Below are 20211 nucleotides of genomic sequence, written 5' to 3' on the forward strand. Positions count from 1 at the left end.
TTTTCAGTGTTTTTTTTCTTTCAAACATGGCGATACATACACATCATTCTCAACCCTCAGCTGCCCACCTCCTCCCATAACCACTTTACAGTCTATAAATCGACGAGTGTTTCTTTCGGCATCCCCTGCTTTTTAGATAGATTCTTCCTACTTTGAACACCAGTCCATTGCCTCTCACCATTCCGTAATTGTGGGCACTCCATTTATGTGCAATATCTTATTTAGCTAATACCGATGCCACTCCCACCAGTAACCACTCTCCCCTATTCCCTCCTACGTCTGTCAAGATCTCCAATAGGGCTACTCTAAGAGTGAGGTCCCTGATAATTTATGCATTGCAGATGTGAGTGAAAAACGAATGCCAAAAGTGTGTGTGGATTGTCCTAAGGAGCTACAAATAGTTTGACAAATGTGGTGCTCAGCAGGGTGCCCTGGGGAATGTAGCAAGATAAGGCTTTGTAAGTAGAGCAAAAGGGGTGGATGAATTTCTTGCGAGCAGTCCACTTAAAAGGACATACTCTAAAGGAAATTCTGCTGTGAGTTATTGAAGCAAGGTGGGATGAGACTGTGCCAGAAGGGACGTCTAAATCAATCACATCAATCCCAATTTGACAGTCCAGAAAATGGCTATTTCTGGTGATAATGGAGAACTGAGAGTTCACCATCTTTCAAAGAGTTTTGTGGGAAGAAACTGGCATGGTAGTTCTGAAGTTGCTGCGAACAGTCGGATTGCTGACCGTTTTTCTAAGGAGAAAGGGCTACCAAAGTTCATTTTAAGGCTGAGGTAGATATTACAAAGATGTGTGAGGTTAGGGCAGATGGTATATTGGTTTCACCGAAGAATATGGGCATGGCAAAGGAGAGAGGGAGATGCAGCATCAATCGCGGGTCGTCATTTTACTTTTATGTGCATAAACTGTTAAAATTTAGCAAACTATAATGCCCTGCATTCAATGTACTATGTCAAACTTTGGCCTCAGTAAGTCATCTCCAACTCTGGTCAGTCCCTCATGCTGTACACACATTTCTGGCCTGGAATTACACCTACCTTGAGTCTTTGTGCCCCCTACTTAGCTCTGACTTTAGTTCCCATATGCCCACTCCTGATCTCTAAAGTCTTAGGGGCTTATTTACAAGCCTCTTGTGCTTTAGGATGTCACTTTTTCCCATTTTAAAAGTGACACACCGGTGGCGCAAGGGTCTTGTAAATAAACCCCTTTGTGTCCTAATCCTATCTTATGGTTAAGTGCCATCTCTATGCATACATTTCCTTTCTTTAGTGGATGAACGAGAAATGGACCTATGCAAAACATATGGGATAGTGTGTTTCCAAGACACTTGAGATGTAGAGGGGATTTCATTTCACTATGGGTTTATTGCCATCCGGGCTAATGCCGAGGCCTCCCCGCATAGCAGAGCAATGTGAGATCTGGCAACATTCTTAAGCTTAGGATTAGACTGCTCCGTAGAACAAATAACATTTGATTCCAGAATTATCCTGGGTGTGTTACTATCTCTTCCCCACATTATTAGGTTGCTGGTAATCAATATCTATAATTCACCATCTGCAAAGATGCTTTGAACATAGAGTTAAGAAGTTTCTTTGAATAAACACTGCTAGAGTGGATCTACTCGCCATTAGTCCTGCTGATTGGTTTAATATACATCCTTGCGAGACGTGTTAAGAAAAGGAGGAATCAAGCACATATGAGGTCTCGTAGAGGATACATTTTAGGCGGTCCGGTAGATAGTTTTAACCCTTTGGTCTCCAAATTAAACCTTATTAATATTTTATCCGAAGAAGAGCATGTCTCCCCTATTGCAGTCCCTACTTTTAAGGGTAGAGGTAATAATATAGCTATTAATTATATTTTTGCATCTGCACGCTTGATTCAGTCTCTGGTGGGATTTAGAATAGTATGGAGTCTATTTAGCGACCATAATCCAATTTCGGCAGAATTTGGTTGGTGTGATTTTACCGCAAAGTCTTCCACCTGCTTACACTTAAAACACAAGGGAGGCATATTAGCTGGGGTAAGGTTATTCCGGAGGACTTCCTGAGGAATTTGGTGCAAAAGTGTAGCCGGGAATTTGAGATGTTTGAATTCTGATGCGCATGATCGAGCCATTGTGGACTCCTTTTTAGGTCTCGCCTAGCGTTGCAGCGCATGCTCTGCTCGCTCCGCGAGACCTATAGTGACAGAGTAGATTTGAAAAGGGGACTTGAAGACCCGCCCCTCATTTTCATTGGCTGGCGTCACTGTGTATGCTAAACGGTGGCCTGCATTGGAAATGAGGTTTTTTTGTTGACGCCCTTTCGCCTTTTCGTCCGGCTGATCCGGACAGGGTCGTCTGCTTTGCTGCTGTCGCAAAGCAATTTCTTATCTTTATGGGGTCCATCAGTTTACACTCAGCCCCATGTTTATTTTTGCATAGCGCTTTCACTTAAAGTGAAAGCGCAATGCAAATATAAACACGCGGCTGTGTAAAAACAGATGGACCCCTGCCTTTCCGCAATGGCGAGCGCTGGTTCTCAGCCTATCATGTGTTATTCAAGTCAGATTTACACGTGCAGTAGATTTGGTAGTGGGCGCACGATACCAACACAGTTTGTTATTTACACCTTACACCTTACACCTGCAACATGTTTAGAATTGTTTAAAAACGCACCAAGCGCTGCGGGTGCAAGAAGCACAAATGTCCCGTTAGGACAGCAAGTTTTTCCTGGCAGCTGCTCGTGTGCCATTCTCTCCCCGAGCAAGAAGAAATCTAACCACACACCCTGACCTTTTTAGGACCTGTGACAATCATTGTCTACTACTGTGCACCCCCCCCCACCCCCGAAGAACTTTAAACTACCCAGAGTCCAACGAGGACGTGCGGCAAGCATTGTTCAGGAAATGCGATGCACCTAGAAGCCATGCTAAGGTTGAAGTATATTTACATTGAGTAGTAACATGGCGTCGCCATAGGCGCAGTTAATTTAACTGCCCCCAGGTGGTGGAGACCATAAGATACAACCATTTGCAATGCAATAGGTCTCGCATTTGCGAGCGTTTAAGCAACTAGCATTGTAAATGACAATGCCTTTTATTTTTGTTTTAAAAGCAACGCATATATAAAAGGCATTGTTATTTATAATGCCAAGAGCACAAACCCTCACAAATGCTAGACCACGTTAATGGTGGCCGCGCCCCTTTCTTCAGACGCTGCTCTCCGTTTTAAGTTTACAGTGATCAGTGTCTAAAGAAAGGGGCAGGGGCAACTTTAAAGTGAAAGCGTGTATGGTGGGCTTTCACACAAAGTGGAAAAAAATGATTAATTTCAAATGGTTGTGTAGTGCTCCCGCTAAAGTGAAAGCGGCCTCCGCTGTATAGTAAATAATTAAAAGTTAAAGCGGACCGCGCTGTTATTTGAATTAATGCATTATTATTAAAACAAGCATTTGCAATGCAATAGACCTCGCATTTACGCAAGTTTGAGCTATTGACGTTGCAAATAACAATGCCTTTTATTATTATTTTCGTTTTTATAAACCTAAATAAAAGGCATTATCATTTACAATGCTAATAGCTTAAACTCAGGTAAACGCAAATGCTTGTTTACTATTTGTACGGAGGTCCAGAAAGCCCTGACTAAACATAATAACAAGTCATTTAGCTCAGGACCTCGATGGTTCTATAAGAACTGTGCAAGGGCGTATAAAGATCTAAAGGCAGCCCCCAAATCAAAACCAAGGTCACAATGCGCCGTGAAAGTGGCTAGGAGGGCATATGCGTTAACTCGAAGGAATAAAATAAGTGCCCTGAAGAGCGAAGCATTTGATAGACTGAAGGAGGCCTGCAGCTCAGCCTTCTGGAAAGTTTTTAACCAGCCATTATTTAACGAGGGAACAGTATAGGATTTGAGCACAACTATACCTGTGCAAAAGTGGGTAGATCACTTTAGTCATATATATGCGCGTGACCACGATTTTATTCTTACCGTTTCTCCAGTTAAAGATACTACTGTCTATTTCGAGTTGGAAGATGTGAGGGATGGCATAATGGAACTAACACCTGGGAAGGCTCCGGGCCAAGATGGGGTTCCAGGCAACCCTTTTAAATTGTGTGTAGATCGGTGGGCCCCGTTAATTACCCAACATCTGACTGCGGTAACACAAGGCCATATTCCCTCATCATGGAAACAATCGGTTATATGACCTAATTTTAAAAAAAGGAACCGAGCCGATCCAGCTTGCTACCGTCCAATTTCTCTGACAGACGCGGAAATAAAAGTTTTGGGTAGGGTCTTGCTGAAGCGATTAACAGACAGGACTAATATTAAGAATATCTTGTCAGAAATTCAACATGGGTTTAGGCCGGGTCGAGGCACTGTAGCACAAAACTTGAATTTATATCTTCTGGTCAATAAATACACAGTGGCCAAAAAGGAAAGTATACATCTAGCCTTCATGGACCTCAGCACAGCTTTTGACACAGTGGTGAGATCTAAATTGTGGTCTATGCCGAGGGACATGGGGGTGTATGAGACCCTACTGACATTTTTGCATGATGTGCACACAGAGCTTGAAGCCTCAGTAAAATATGAACCACTGGGGGAATGCTCTGTGCTCTTTCAATCTGATAGAGACATCTAGCCACAGATTCCTTAATTTAGAATATCCCCAGGCGTCAGACTGGATCCGGAAAACATTCCGCAGCAGCACCTCTGCACGCCAGGGGCGGCGCGGCACGACTCCGCCCTGGCGTCGTCCACGGACGTGATGTCAGCGGAGCCATATAAGCCCCTCCCGGCATGCTGTTGTCAATTTTTCTTTTTTTTTCCGCGCCCCAGCGTGAATCCCGGAAAACCAGCGGTTCCTTGGCCTGTTTTTCAGGCCTTCTCGACGCCTTCGGCATCACTGAACAGTGTGCCATGCCTTCGGGCTTTAAAGCGTTTAAAGACCTGCACGCGGCAAATGTCTGTCACGGATCCGCATGCCATAAGTGTGTGGTGCCTGGGAGTGCACCACGACTCCAAAGAGTGCGACCAAAGTCCCTTACGGAGCGTCATATGAAGCTGCTGGCCGCCCGGATGTCCAGTCCTGCGCCTTCACGCTGCCGATCTCCCTCTGGGGATTGGGCATGCTCACGGGGTCATTCCCGCGGACGTCGTTCGGAGATAGGTAAGCACAAGCATAAGTTACGGAGGTCGTCCTCCCGTAAACGTGATGCTGGGGCCTGCTGCTCTTGGTCTTTGCCAGGCACAGGCACCCAGCAGTCGTCTTCACCCCCCCCCCCCCCCCCCCCCCCATACCCACCCTTCCCGGGTGTCTGAGTGACAATGACCCAAATGGAGGCCTAATCAAAGGCTCTCCAGTCTTTCTTTGGGTCACCCCCTCTCCCTGGTGCGCCTTCAGGTCCCACAGAGGAGGATGGCACTCATGTCGGGTCTTCGCCGGCTGAGTCGTCCTCTGTGCCAGCTGTGTACATCTACTCCGGTTCTGGAGTCGATACGACATCGACCGGACACTGCCCGGAGGGGCATCCCAGTTGTCCGTCCAGCCCACCCGTCCTGTCGCTGCATAGCCCTGTGCGGCTTCCTGCGCTGACGTCTTGTGCGGCACCGAGTACGACGTCCTGTCGAACTCTTTCCTCCCTGCAGGTGGAGGTCGGGACGCCGTCGGTCCGCGCCCAGATCAGGTCCCCCCAGGAGGTTCTCGATGTAGAGGAGACGCCGTCCCGGCGTCGGTTGATGCCAGGGCCTACGGCTCCTCTGTTACAGGAGGATGAGATCCTCTAGGCTCACCGTGCCCAGGGTCGTTTCGGTGACCAGCGTTCCATGGCCTTTGGATCAACCTCCGGCTCCTCCACCTTTACTGTCTAGTGGATGAGTTAGCCTCCAACCGTCCCCGACTGATGGTTTGTTATTGCCCCCCAGAATCGCGACAGAGGCTAGTGCGGCTTTCGCAAGGGCTGTTCGCAAGGCAGTGGATGTTGTTCGCTTGTAGCCCCCTGCGCTTTCCCTGCCCTCCTTTTTTAGCGGAACTCCTCTACATGGAGCCTGTGGACGTGGAGCCCTTGCTGCCCCTTGTTGGGTCTTTGTTTGACATCCTGCTTGGTACCTGGGCACGGCCCTCCTCTGGTGACCCTGTTGATCGGGCGATTGCTCGACGCCATCGCCCGGCCCCAGACGATCCTGTCTGCTTGTCCCCTCATCCTAAAGCTCAGGGTTTGGTTGTCCAGGCGGCTTTCACTTTGCAGCCTTCTTCTGCTCTGCCGTTGCTACCTCCCACTAGGGAGTCTCGTGGCTAGAGACATGTGGTCGCCACATTTTTGCCTCCGCCAGTGCGGGCATCCGTGCCTTGAACACGTCCTGCGTGTAGTGTGGGCGCACCCTGGTATGTTCGCTATCATGGGGTGCCCGCATTGTAGCGCGGAAAAGTTCCTCCGACGAAAACTGACGTCAGCGCGCCGGGAGGGGCTTATATGGATCCGCTGACGTCACGTCCGTGGACGACATCAGGGCGGAGCTGTGCGGCGCCGACCCCAGCGCGCAGAGGTGCTGCTGCGGAAAAGTTTCCGGATTCAGTCTGACGCCTGGGGATATTCTAAGTTAAGGAATCTGTGGCTAGACTGTCTCTACCGGATACATCGTTACTCAAGGTAAGTAACTCGTCCGTTAGGGTTGGGGTCCGGCAGGGATGTATTTTAGCACCTATGCTTTTCATTTTATATATAAATTAGATCGATCAGGGAACATTGTAAAGATGTGACACAGAATGGTCCCCGCCTTGCTGTACGCAGATTCTGTTCTCATCTCCTGCTCCGTCAATGGCCTACTACTTCTATTGTGCCGATTTTATAGAAAATCTGGGCCTAAAAATTAATTATTCAAAATCATACACTGAAAATCGGACCTAGAAATACTAAAACTAAAACCCACGTAATAAGGTATCATGTTATAGGAAAGGTTCGGCTACTTAGGCATTTTGCTGGATGAAAAATTGTCCTGGGATCCCTTACTGAAAGCACACCAATCTTTTAATCGGGTCGCCTTCAGTATTGATGCCTTCTCTAGGTGACTAGACTATAGCCATATAAAGTCTGTATTATACCTTTATAATGCCAATGGTGTGTTCCAACTGTATCCTTCGGAGTTGACATTTGGGGCTATAAGTCTTCTATCGCTATGAAAGCAGCTGAAAATATATATTTTTTTAAACTGTTACGAATTCCGCAGAATGTACCTGCAGAAATAATAGTACATGATGAGATAGGTGCAGGCTTTATTACTGATTACATAAATTTGCACCCTATACTTTTATGGCTTTCGATATGGGGCAAAAACAAGTTGGAATTCAAAAGATTGATTGTGAGAGATTGTCTGATTATGGAACATAGCCTGCCTTGGTTAAAAATTATATAAAAACAACACTGACAAATTTGGGTAACCCACATCTTTTTAATTCTCCAGATCTAATTTCTAAATTCGATATAGCATGGGTTAAGAGAGCATTTAAAGTACATACTCAAGGAATTAGAACCTTGGGCTCACAGCATAAACATTGCTATACACATTATGTTATGGTGAAATCTATGGATATGCCGGTTATGCACAGAAGGTTTATAACATACTTCCATCTGAATGTTCCCTCAACTTCTAGCAGGATGGCACAAGCCATCACCCACGCCCCTCTTGTACATGTGATATGTCCTCTGCACTAGACACTTTGCACATTGTTTACTAGACACTTTGGACATTGTTTTAATTTGCCCTAAATGGGCCGACCTGCGACATAAATATATTTGTCCATTACTCATGCCTTTGAATTTCCAGCAAGCAAGACCAGCTGTTTTATATCTGCAATTTTTAGATAATATAAAGTATGTTTGTATTTATCTAGATTTTTAGTAGCGGTGTATTTTGCTTATGTATGATATTGTAATTTTGTTGATTTTTATGCTATGGTCATGAATTTATTGATGTTTTTACTGTATTTTTATGATTGCTGATGTTAATCGAAATAAAGAGTTAATGAATGAATGATTATTCCTCTCTGAATGTCCCAAGTCCAACTCTGGCTCTATTACTTCATTCCCAGCTCTAGCCACAGTGCCCTATTCTTAATTTTGGCCTTCTCATCCATTTCTGCCCTTAGTGCCTAGCTCCACTCTAGTGCTAGCCATAATGCTACATGTTTTAATTCTTGTTTTTGGCCATAATGTTTTATTCTCGACCCTCAATTCCCAACTCTGTCCTTAGTAGTTTAGACAGAATTGGGAAAAGTGCCACACCGCTAAGTCTGGCCTTACTGTCTGTTTTAAATTCTGATCCTAGCATGCCATCTTAAATTCTGGCTTTAATGCCGCTTCCAAATTCTCTCTTCTTCCCAGCTATTAACCTAAATCACAACGGTCTTTCTTGTTTTCTCTTTATGTATCAAATTCCCCTCTTTATCCTATTATGGAAAGCCTTGTCTCCCTTGAGCATTATTGCATAAATATATATTCATGACATTTTGTTTACTGTCTGTGAAAGGCTTGCAGACAAAAGCAACTAACTAGACTTGACAGGATGATTTCAAGTTGTAGAACACATCCAGCACTATATGAGGAACATGAAATTATGCCTTCATAGAAGGTAGGAGGAGACACTTTTTGCAGTACGTAATAATGTCATAGCTGTACACCTAGCCACTGAGAATAATGTAAGATATAAAAAATGTTGTTCATTTTTTCTATAGGCCTTTTGTGAAACCTTGGAGGAAACAAATTACAGATTGCATAAAGATGTAATTGAGAAGCAAAAAGAGCTGGAAACACTTAAGAAATTATTAAATGAGAAACAAATGCACATAGATGTTTTAGAAAATAAAATAAGGTAAGTTTAAAAGATTGTAGAAAATATTTTAAAACCATTTTAAATATACATGTATTTTTCCATGTTGTTATTTGTTATAAAAGTGCATTTTGAGAAGTATTCCGAAGCACAGAAATTATCACTCTAAATAATGTAGCTCCTTCACACCTCAAACAGAAAGTCCCATTTATCAACCTAAATAAAAGTAGTTGGATTTCATTTCACAACCATTTCTGATCCATACCAAGTTAGTATAAACTCCCTTCACCCTGTAGCAGAGATTCTCATGATTACCCTGTTGATCCACAGCTTCCATAGAGCTTAATTTGTGTCTGTCTTTGCCGGAGTTTGGCACCGGCATTTAATTTTTAACCCTGGAACTTTTTAGAGACAGTTCACCATATGCTTGCACTTTTTGCTGATTTTCAGCAGAAGACATTAGTTTAGCAATTTAGAAGACTCTAAAAAATATTAATACTGTGTCCAAGCCATATGTACTGATATTTGGCAGCACTGACAGGCGCAGTGGGTGGTGCAATGTGCAGCGGACTCCTTAGCGACACCTTGGGCCAGTTTCACTTATATTTTTACAAATCCATTACTATACTCCACTTTTTTGGCACCTATATTGAGTCAAAATGCAAACCTAACATTGGCAAACCTTCAACTCCCTCTTAGAAAATTCTTATTATAAGCGTTTTATAAGACTAAATGTAGTGAATTATGTCTTTGAGGACATATAGGCCCCAAATATGAGTAGGACATAGTTAAGTGCAAAAATACCAGGTGGCCTGAATTTAATACTCCAGGCATTATTTCTTCACTTAAACATGCCTATTATGAGATCATATCCTGCAGTGGGGGAATAACCATTATTCCCTTTTCCTGTATTCAACGGTGTCATTTATCACCTGCTGTGAGCAAGTGTTAAATAAGCATAGGGTGTGGCCGAGGCCAGACTGCATTTGCGACTGGTCCCAAATCACTTTTATTGGCCATATATTAAATCTGGTCTTATTAGTTATAACTGAGCAGAGCGGTATTCCACCCTTTAAAACTCAGCTTGTATTCAGATCCACTTTCCAGTGCTACAGGTGCCACACCATTGTTAAGTAGATGATATGGTTTAACGTTATATTTTTCCCCTTTATTTTCAATGGCTGAAGATGCTTGATCGGTGCCCCCAAGAAAGATGATCAGTATTGGCTTGAGGCTATCACTTGCTTGATGAAAGATGCCCATGTTTTGTTTAACTGTTGGTGCTGCTGAATACAAGTGACAACATTCCCTCTGAAAATTGCATTCAGTGTGTGCTTTAAGTCCAAATAGATTTGGCCATTCCAAGTCTTTATGTACCTAATCAAATTCTACCTTGCAAATTGTAGTGAGGGTAGATTATTTTCCCACTTCTGGCATTTATAAAGCGATTAGATTATTTGTTTTACTGATAGGCTTGCGTATCCTGAGTTGTAGTCTAACAATCTTTTTTGTGCTTTTTAAAACTGTTTTTTATCATGTAATATATTAGAATAGCTTGCATATTATTGTCTGCTCTGCTTTCTTTTCCTCGCATGGTAGGTTCTGTGCTGTTTATTGTATCTTACTCTAATAGATGCATTAAATAATATCAACTACTGCTTGAAACTAATCCGATCACTTGTACTCTGAACATTAGATTACAGCAATATTGTCTACTTTGACTTTCCATATAAATAGCTTGAGAAACTGCAAAGAATTTGTAATCAAACAGTTATTGTTGTTGAATGTAAATGAAAAACTACAAATTGAAGTATTTCTGCTAGCTTCCAGTAGAACAAAGCATCATATTTGAAACATTATGCATAATTTGCAGGGCCTTCTGAGGCAAAAACAAATGATCATTTTTAAAACTGCCCCTCATGTATCATGACCTGAAATCTTGGATGCAGTTATGCTTGCGGTACTTGCTACTTGATAAGAGATGAACAATCATTAAAGCGGACCCATTGGAGCAAACCTTTCATGGTATGGAATTCGTTAACACTATTCTTGAGGGCATGAGCAATATTGATTATAACGTGTGTAAACAAGGGACTTCTCCTCCCATTTGTTCAATCACTTCACACCTAGACTGCTGCTTTCCTAGAGTGCCATTCTAGCATAAGATATTCTCATTTCATTGGCCTGCCAGCTCTGAGTCCAGAATGCAAAATTCACCTTTATTAGCCAATACCTCCACTCTTGTTGTTGGCTCTGTTGAAAGAGGCAATGCTGATGAATTGTCCACAATCAAGACATATCCCAGATCATTCCCTATGCATTAACTTGCCCTATGGAACTTTTCCTGCCTTAGCCTGAATTTCCTTGGGAAATTCTCAATTGTTCTCTTACTCTGGCGTTGCTACTTACACACCCGCCTCTATCATTACTATCATCCCTCTTTTACCATTGAACCCACAGGATTGACTTCCTGATGTAGCTACTCCCTCTGGTTAAGTAATTCGCCAGCAGATCCCGAGCAACCTTAGATGTATAATGATTCTAGGCTTCATGTGCCTGCTGGGCATAGTTCCACTCCCACTAGGGCTACCACAAGTCATACCTTGCAATCATATTCCATAGCCACCTGGAATATTGCTGGCTCAGCCATCAAATGGGATAGGTTAGATTGGCTTAAGTTAATCGAAGGCCATGCTATTATATGTTTACAGGAGACGTGGCTTATTGACCCTATTTATGTTGATGGGAATGTTACCTACCACACGCCAGCAGTTGCCAGTAATATGGTCATGGCCAAGGGTGGTTTGACCCCTTCGATGGTGCTATTGACAAGGTGCAATTCAGTATACTATCAGATGATCTTGTTCCAGTGTTCTGCCACAAGACTGCTGGTGATAAACCTATATAGTAACGTTTTGACCACTCTAAGGCTGACCTAGTGCGCTCTTTACTTAAGGACATTGAGCAGTGCACCAGCTATAATCAAGGTGGCTGTGCTTTGGTACTGCTCTGGGATTTTAACTTAAAAATCTGCCAGTTCTCTCAAAAATATTTGTGGGTTGGAGTATGAGGCTGGGGTTCTCATTGCCTATTTTGTTCATTGTCCTCTTGGTGATGAGCTGAATTTGTTGTTGGCTAAACTTAATTTCTCTTTTGACGCTCTAAGCCTGACTCCTAATACTACACCCGCTTTTGTGGGGCGAGCCTAATGGAGTTTATTCTCCTCTCTAAATCACTAATAGAATGGGTTCTGGATTACAATCTTGCTGATTTCCCCCTTAGTGCCCACAGACTTTTTTGTCTCTCTGGCACTCTCTCGCCCCCCTCTCTCTCTCGCCCCCCCTCTCTCTCTCGCCCCACTCTCTCTCTCTCGCCCCCTCTCTCTCGCCCCCCCTCTCTCTCTCTCTCTCGCCCCCTCTCTCTCTCTCTCGCCCCTCTCTCTCTCTCTCTCTCTCTCTCGCCCCCTCTCTCTCGCCCCCCTCTCTCTCTCTCGCCCCCCTCTCTCTCGCCCCCCTCTCTCTCTCTCGCCCCCCTCTCGCTCTCTCGCCCTCTCTCTCTCTCTCTCTCTCTCTCTCTCTCTCTCCCTCTCTCTCTCTCTCTCTCTCTCTCTCTCTCTCTCTCTCTCTCTCTCTCTCTCTCTCTCTCTCTCTCTCTCTCTCTCTCTCTCTCTCTCTCTCGCCCCTCTCTCTCTCTCTCTCTCTCTCTCGCCCCCTCTCTCTCTCTCTCGCCCCCTCTCGCCCCCTCTCTCTCTCTCTCTCTCTCGCCCCCTCTCTCTCTCTCTCTCGCCCCCTCTCTCTCGCCCCCCCTCTCTCTCGCCCCCCTCTCTCTCTCTCGCCCCCTCTCTCTCTCTCGCCCCCTCTCTCTCTCTCGCCCCCTCTCTCTCTCTCGCCCCCTCTCTCTCTCTCTGCCCCCTCTCTCTCTCTCGCCCCCTCTCTCTCTCTCTTGCCCCCTCTCTCTCTCTCTTGCCCCCTCTCTCTCTCTCTTGCCCCCTCTCTCTCTCTTGCCCCCTCTCTCTCTCTCTTGCCCCCTCTCTCTCTCTTGCCCCCTCTCTCTCTCTCTTGCCCCCTCTCTCTCTCTCTTGCCCCCTCTCTCTCTCTCTTGCCCCCTCTCTCTCTCTCTCTTGCCCCCTCTCTCTCTCTCTCTCGCCCCCTCTCTCTCTCTCTCTCGCCCCCTCTCTCTCTCTCTCTCGCCCCCTCTCTCTCTCTCTCTCGCCCCCTCTCTCTCTCTCTCTCGCCCCCTCTCTCTCTCTCTCTCTCGCCCCCTCTCTCTCTCTCTCTCGCCCCCTCTCTCTCTCTCTCTCGCCCCCTCTCTCTCTCTCTCTCGCCCCCTCTCTCTCTCTCTCTCGCCCCCTCTCTCTCTCTCTCTCGCCCCCTCTCTCTCTCTCTCTCGCCCCCTCTCTCTCTCTCTCTCTCACCCCCTCTCTCTCTCTCTCTCTCACCCCCTCTCTCTCTCTCACCCCCTCTCTCTCTCTCACCCCCTCTCTCTCCCTCCCTGCCCCCCTAAAATCCTTGCAGTGGTTCATCCTACCCATTTAGCATCTTCTAGGAATCACAGGGTGATAAAAGTATGATCCAAGGTTGATGAACCCTTTTTAGGTCTCGCTGGCGTTGCAGCGCGAAGCGCTGCGCCATCGAGAACTATTGTTGCCGTGATGCCTCTCAAGGGAGACAGACCGGGGCACGCGCAGCGATCGGGGTTTGTGGACGCGCGTCTGAGACGCGCTTGCGCAGACGCACACACACAGACACGCGCGCGCGCACACATCCCGCCGCTGCCGACCCCCCCCCCCTCACCGCATCCCCGGCTGCCTAACGCGCGCGCACACAGAGGGTTCTCGACTCGTCAACCAGAAGGGTCCGAAAGCTGGGAAAACGCTCTACACACACCTCTCAGCACCGAGGCTGCCATCACTGCCAAGGGGTACTGTGCGGGACACGCTTCCAAAACACTCGGGGCACACACCACTCATCCATCTGCAGTAACAGTAAATAGGAAAGTCCCACTGTCTGTACATTCTCTGACCTACTAGAGTACGACAGGGCTCACTCACACCGCCATCCGTCCAGAAACACACGTTCACAATAACTTGCTCCATACATTTCTTAGAGTGCAGGTTCTGATTATCATGTCTAGACAAAACACATTTTAAAAGCACTCCCTTCAAAACTTACTCAAAGACGACCCCTTTCAAGAAAGTGGAGTATCAAAACCGTATCACAATTCTAAACTGCTGTCCTTAAAGTTTTTGCCACAATGATCGCCGGAGCATCCATTAAACATCAGAAAACTTGTTCTAGTAAAATCAAAAGAACAATTATTTACCCATTCCCTCAGAGATGGGCGCGCCTCATCTGAGTCGCTTCTCGCCGGGGCTCCGCGGCATGTGACTGCCCGCTCCGCTCCGCTTTCGGAAGTCTCGCCTCGGTGTGGATGTGAGCCCTACACGCACTGAGGCGCTGCCGGGAATCTGCTGCGTGTGCGCGCGGCTCCCGCCCCACCCCCTGGCTACAGCTCATTACATACATAAACAGAGAGCAGCGGCTCGCGTGGCCGAGGAGCTGCCAGTTGGTGCGGTCCGCGAGCCCTCTGCTGTGGCTCCGCTGATTCAGACCTCCGGCTCACACTGCCTGGGCTTGGTACGGAGCACTATGAATCAGGCCAAATACAACCTGCTAAAGATATCACAGTGGAAAATCGAAGCGGAAAGCGGGAGCTGTGACTGATATAACAGTTGACGGAAGCAGCAGAACATTAGTGAATCTTTTTGAATGACTTTACAATTGTGAATAGAGCAGGAGTCAAAACAAACCCCTGTCACCCACAGGTGGGTGCTCTTTGTGGAATGCACACGCTAGATTTACTAATGAATAACAAGCATTTGCAATGCAATAGGTCTCGCAGTTACGCGAGTTTGAGCTATTGACGTTGTAAGTAACAATGCCTTTTTATGTTTTTAAAAAGAAAACAAAAATAAAAGGCATTGTTATTTGCAATGTCGATAGCTCAAACTCGCGTTAATGCGAGACCTGTTTCATTGCAAATGCTTGTTCTTAGTGCAGTTGGTGGTTTCTATATACCTCGATTTATTTGGTCTGTTTATCTGACGATAGAACACGGGGTGGGGTCCTGCGCTCCTTAATAGCTTTGACAAGATCTGTAGAGCGGCTTTTGACCTTCTCTTGTTTCTGTATAATCTGGGATGTAAGCCCCAATTGAAGTGGTTCGATGCTAAATGCACCCACGCACACACTCGGCTACTCGCTGCGCTAAGGCAAACTCCTAGAGAACAGAATGCATTGCGGAGACATAGAACTCTGAATCGAGATGCCCTTAAAATCCGGTAGAATACCATCCGAGAGGGAGCTTTTTCATCTCTGGTTCAGGCAAGTGAACTTGGGGACTGCAAGGCCTTTTGGGCGACTATGAATCACAGTTTATTTTTAGACCAAAAACACCCTGGCATTAACCCTGTTATTCCATCTGATATCTTGGTTGCCCATTTTACTAAGCTTTATGCTGACCCTGACTTAGGGAACCCAGATATCCCTGATTATATCCCTATAGCTCCTCCTAAGCAGCCACTGATCGGCACCCTAAATGTGTCCCATTGTTCTGTTAAGTTCCGTGCTGGCACAGTTATTGATTTGGGAGAGGTCATACGGGTTGTGGCTAGTTGTCCGGTTGGGCGTGCTCTTGGCCCTGGCAGGCTCCCCTCCGATATGTTTAAAGGTAATATCCCACTCTGGGCCCATCTACTGGCAAACATCCTTCATGCCTCCTTAGTTGCTGGCCCTTCTAAGGAGTGGTCCCATGCGACTGTTGTTCCTATTTTTTAAAAAGGGCTCAAAAAATGATCCCCCCCATCTCCTTGATTAACTCCACTGCGAAGATTGTGACGAATTCTGTTGGACCGTCTTTGGGCCAAGGAACTCAACATACTTTCGGATCTGCAACTTGGTTTCCCTTCTGGCCTAAGCACAGTTGAGCAGTCCTTAAATCTAGATCTGTTAATTGCCAAATACACTGTGGCCAAGTGTGGCAAGTTGTATCTGGCTTTTATGGATTAGAGTTCTGCTTTCGAATCTCTCAACGGGTCCAAACTGTGGGGTATCATGACCGACATGGGGGTTGATCTTTACATTATTAACTTCCTTAGAGATGTTCACAATGATTTTACTGCCAGTGTAAGGTATGGCCCAAGCAGAGAAATCACACCGGCTTTCACCCTGGCAAGGGGCGTACGCTTGGAGGATAAACTGGTAACCCTAGGGCAGACTGCCCTCTTGTAGGCGCTCGGAGTATCCCCACATTAATCTATGCAGATGATACTGTCCTAATTGCCAGGACTGCGAATGGCTTACAACATCTGCTGGATGGCTTTTGTGAGTTTATGGCCAGTTTAGATCTTATGGTCAACCAAAATAAGACCCACATAATGATCTTTGGGGGGGAAAGAAGAAGGTTAATGTGTCCTTTGTAGTAAACAGCAAGAAAGTTGCTTCTGTTCCTAATTTTTCCTACTTTGGTATCCCCCTGGATACACGTCTCTCATGGGAACACCTGAAGACCAGTAGAGCTGTTGCCTTCTCAAATTTAGTGGAGGCTGTCCTTAATTTTTCCCGCAAACTTGTTTAGAAAACAATAAAGGAACTTTCAACAGTTTATAAAGCCAAATGCTGTGCTATTACTTCATATGGTGCAGGGGTGTGGGGCATTTAAGGTCAGTGGGCTCTTGAAAAAATAAAGATGGGTTTTATCAAGAGATTGTTACCTGTCCCCCAAAGCACTAGTTCCTTTGTTTGCCACACTGAGACAGGATTGGCTATATTAGCGACTTCATCAAAATTCAACCCCTTCTGTGGCTTAGAATTTGAACTAAAAGACAGACATCCTTTTGTAGGACTGTGCTTGCAGACTGCTTAAAACTTGACCACTGTTTGAGTATACCTTGGTTAAAGTACATACAGCATATATGTCGTAGAATTGGAAGGGAGGACTTGTTTTCCTCTCCTAGAAATGCATTAGCCAGCTCTATTATGACCTTTAAGAATGTGTTTTTAGAGGAATGCCTAGAGAATAGAATGCGGAGTGCTGTAGATGAACCAGCGGTCCAGACCTATATGGTGAGTTGTCCGACTGTTAGTCCTGCACCAAACTTACTATGGGTGGCAAACATGCATCATACATTTTTACTGACAACACTCTGATTATGCACAGAGATCTTTCTTGCTGCTGTTCCGTCACAAGGCACGTATTTTTGACATCGTCCTTTATGCCCTTGTGACGGCCAATCACCACAAGCGACCTTACATTTTATGTTTTTTGTTAATTTTATTCGATGCAGATGAAACGCAATCTGTTGCCCATCCTCAGGGTGGCCAATGTTTGTTACTGTGGAGCTGCCTTTATCTACCTGCAAACCATACTCACTACTAAGATTTGCTTCTCTGCTGTCACATATATTGAACCCGTCATCAAGCAGAGGGCTACTGTTTTTATGTCATATTTTAGGAATGTTTAGTTGGATATTTTGCATTTATGTATACCGATTGCTGTGCCTTTTATTGTTGTATTGACTTTTTTTTTTAATATCTGATCTTTTGCTGAGATTACCCGGGGAACATAGCAGATCCCTAATGAGCCCCATCTCAAGGACTTTTTCCGAGCTTTTGTCCCTTTGGCTTTTGTCTGAGCTCTGTGGTAGCTACCTTGACAACTGATGTTGCATTTCTGTCTTACATATTGTCATGAACTGAGACTGGTATTCAAATCTTAGTATTTACCAACCCTGTGCTTTTCGTGTTGTCCATATTGCCTTTTTTTCCCCTAATCCAACTGGGCATGCTGAGTTTCAAGGACTGGCCAAATTCGAAGAAATACGAAAACACTGGGGTTGGGGAGAGTTGCCATTTTAAAGTTGAATCTGAACTCTGTGTTGCATTTTGTGCCAGAAAACCTGCACCTGTATTCAGTACTCAACGGCTTGACTGGCTCTATACAACACTTACCTTGACCCTTGCAAAGTATTAGTTTGAGCAAAAAATATGAACCAGAACTCCAATAATGGAAAATATTACGGGTAGTTTGCAAAATCATTTTACCAGACTTGTACCTTAGCTCCACCCTAGCATCATCTGTGCTCTCCTCTTCCTCATTATGGCTAATGGATAGAGTGTACTCATGTCTTTTACTGCTCTCTGCTGAGAATCAAACATTGTATGATTTTGATTAGAGCTCATGCAGTGTGTAAAGTATTATATTGTTGTGTAATGGTAAGCAAATTACAAAAGATCTTTGAATTAATCCGTTTCCCAATTCAATGGTGCACTATATAACACATTTTAAATTCTAAAATGTTGATTTATTCCTGTTCGCGTTTCACCCTGTGTCCTACATGCAATTCTGATTACAGCAGTAGCCATACATCCACAGAGCTGACCAGCTCTGTACAGCAAATATGCATGTTGTGACTGTATACCATATGTGTAAATTTGAGTAATTATTTTTCTCTTTTAAGCTGTAGAAATTGGTTTATTAAATCTTGTAATTGGCTTTAGCTGGGGAAGTAAATAATTCCAAGGTCGCAGAGAGAGCTCAGTAGAAGTTGATCTACTGTAGTTGGAGAGTGTGACTGAAACTGGACCAGTTCATTGTTTTGGGGTGAATTAGAACACCGGCAAAGAAGAGTAGTTGTTTTCGTGATGAATAAAAGAAGAAGTTTATCTTTAATTCATTTGAACGCCAGGGCCCTGCCCATGTAGCAGCTGACCTGGTCTTATTCGCCCTGCACATCAGCTATCGCTTTAGGTATGTGCTGCTGGCTGTCACGCTCTCGAATTACAAATCCACATCTCTTATGTGATACCGCTGACCTTTCCCTTCTGTGGGCAAAATTAGAGAGCTAGGATAACCACCTGAACTGCTGTCGCTCATACGCCTACTGGGCCCAAGAAGAACTTTCAGTTAATGGAAGGTTAACATGTGAAATCACAACTAGAAATGGCTTAAAAGAAGATTGCTTGTTGTCCCCTACATTGTTTTGTCCACTTATAACTGACCTGCAGCTTTATTGACTAAGTCACATTAATTTTCACGTAAAATTGGAAATTATCATCTGTTCTCTTCTGATTTCTTACGACCAAGTCCTTATTGACCAAACTACAATAGTATTATGAGGAAAGTCTGACTCTCTAAAGGCCTACGTGATACTAATAAGTTGTGAATGTTTATAGACAAACAAAAGTTATGTTGTGTGGCCTGCAAAATTATTTATACTCTTGGTGGCTAGCAGGTTCTAATTCAGAAACTGCAAATGAATATCAATATTTGAGGCCTACTTTTATCTCCACTTCATCTTCCGACTTTCAATAGAGGAACATGAATTTGAAAGTGTTTCTGTTTTGAAAGCCCATAAACTATTTCATATGCTGTATAGGGTTAGTTTCATCTCGGGCTTGGTCGAGGATATGATGTTAAAAAAATTCCCTTACCCTTTCACACTTGGCGACTATACAAAAAGTTAGGTTCTGAGCTCCGATTTTGTTTATTGGCAAAATGCAGAGGGTTGTAATATTAATTTATTAATTTATTTATTGGTTTTCAAGTGTGAGAGAATTTGAAAGACTAAAGCTTTCCAAAATGTTCCTGTTTGGTTTTCTTGAGGACTCTAGATGGTTTATTGATACAATGTGTAAAAATACTTTTATGAATGACTTATGACTCACCTCATGGAAAAGTGGATTTAAAAAAATCTCCATATTTGGAGAGCCTGAATTTTGACAGTCTAATTAAATGAGAAATCCTCTGTAGTGTTTATTCAAGAATACTTGGGCTCTCCGAAAACTGTAAAATGTGGCTCTTTCGAAATCCATCCAGAAGAAAAGCCCTTCTTCAATTAAGAGTGAGTGTTAATTCATGGTGGCAGTTGGGTGAGTTAATGTTGCATATTAAGGTTAATCAGGGTTATGTATTAGTGTTTTACTTCTTTTATATTTTATTGGACTGTGCTTTGTTTTTAATTATTCTTCTACCATTGTTATCTCTGTATTTAGGATGCAATTGCCTAATCTGCTCAGAGATTATGGGACATTTGGGTGAAATGAAATACAATGAAGAGCTTGCCACAAGAAAATGTATTAGCACAGTTAAAAACGATTTTTGTAATGCTGAATGTTTTACAGAAAAAAAGGTTTTAGAGCTTTTATCTCCAAGTACAGCTTGAACATATAAGGTTGATATCTCACCTTAGAAAGGAAGTGTTTATCTCAAAGAAGAGAGGACTGAGACCCACCTATCAGAGTGATGTCTTCGGTTTGCAATGATATCAGGTCAAGTTTCACGGTCCATTGTAGAGGAGGCATTCTAGAGGGTTTGCAAGCCAAACAGATT

The 20211-nt window shown here is 44.4% G+C and overlaps 1 protein-coding gene across 2 annotated transcripts in view; it reads left to right on the forward strand.

Annotated features, from left to right (window-relative positions):
- Positions 1–20211, forward strand: part of SNX16 (sorting nexin 16) — a 188708-nt gene that overhangs the window by 125725 nt on the left and 42772 nt on the right. For both annotated transcript variants that reach the window (XM_085605354.1, XM_085605355.1), the window contains exon 6: positions 8729–8865. In XM_085605354.1, the coding sequence (XP_085461480.1) occupies positions 8729–8865 (137 nt within the window). The remainder of the gene's footprint in view (positions 1–8728; positions 8866–20211) is intronic.

The sequence above is a fragment of the Triturus cristatus genome, chromosome 5_1 (genome assembly GCF_964204655.1).
Source record: "Triturus cristatus chromosome 5_1, aTriCri1.1, whole genome shotgun sequence".
NCBI classification, from domain to species: domain Eukaryota; kingdom Metazoa; phylum Chordata; class Amphibia; order Caudata; family Salamandridae; genus Triturus; species Triturus cristatus.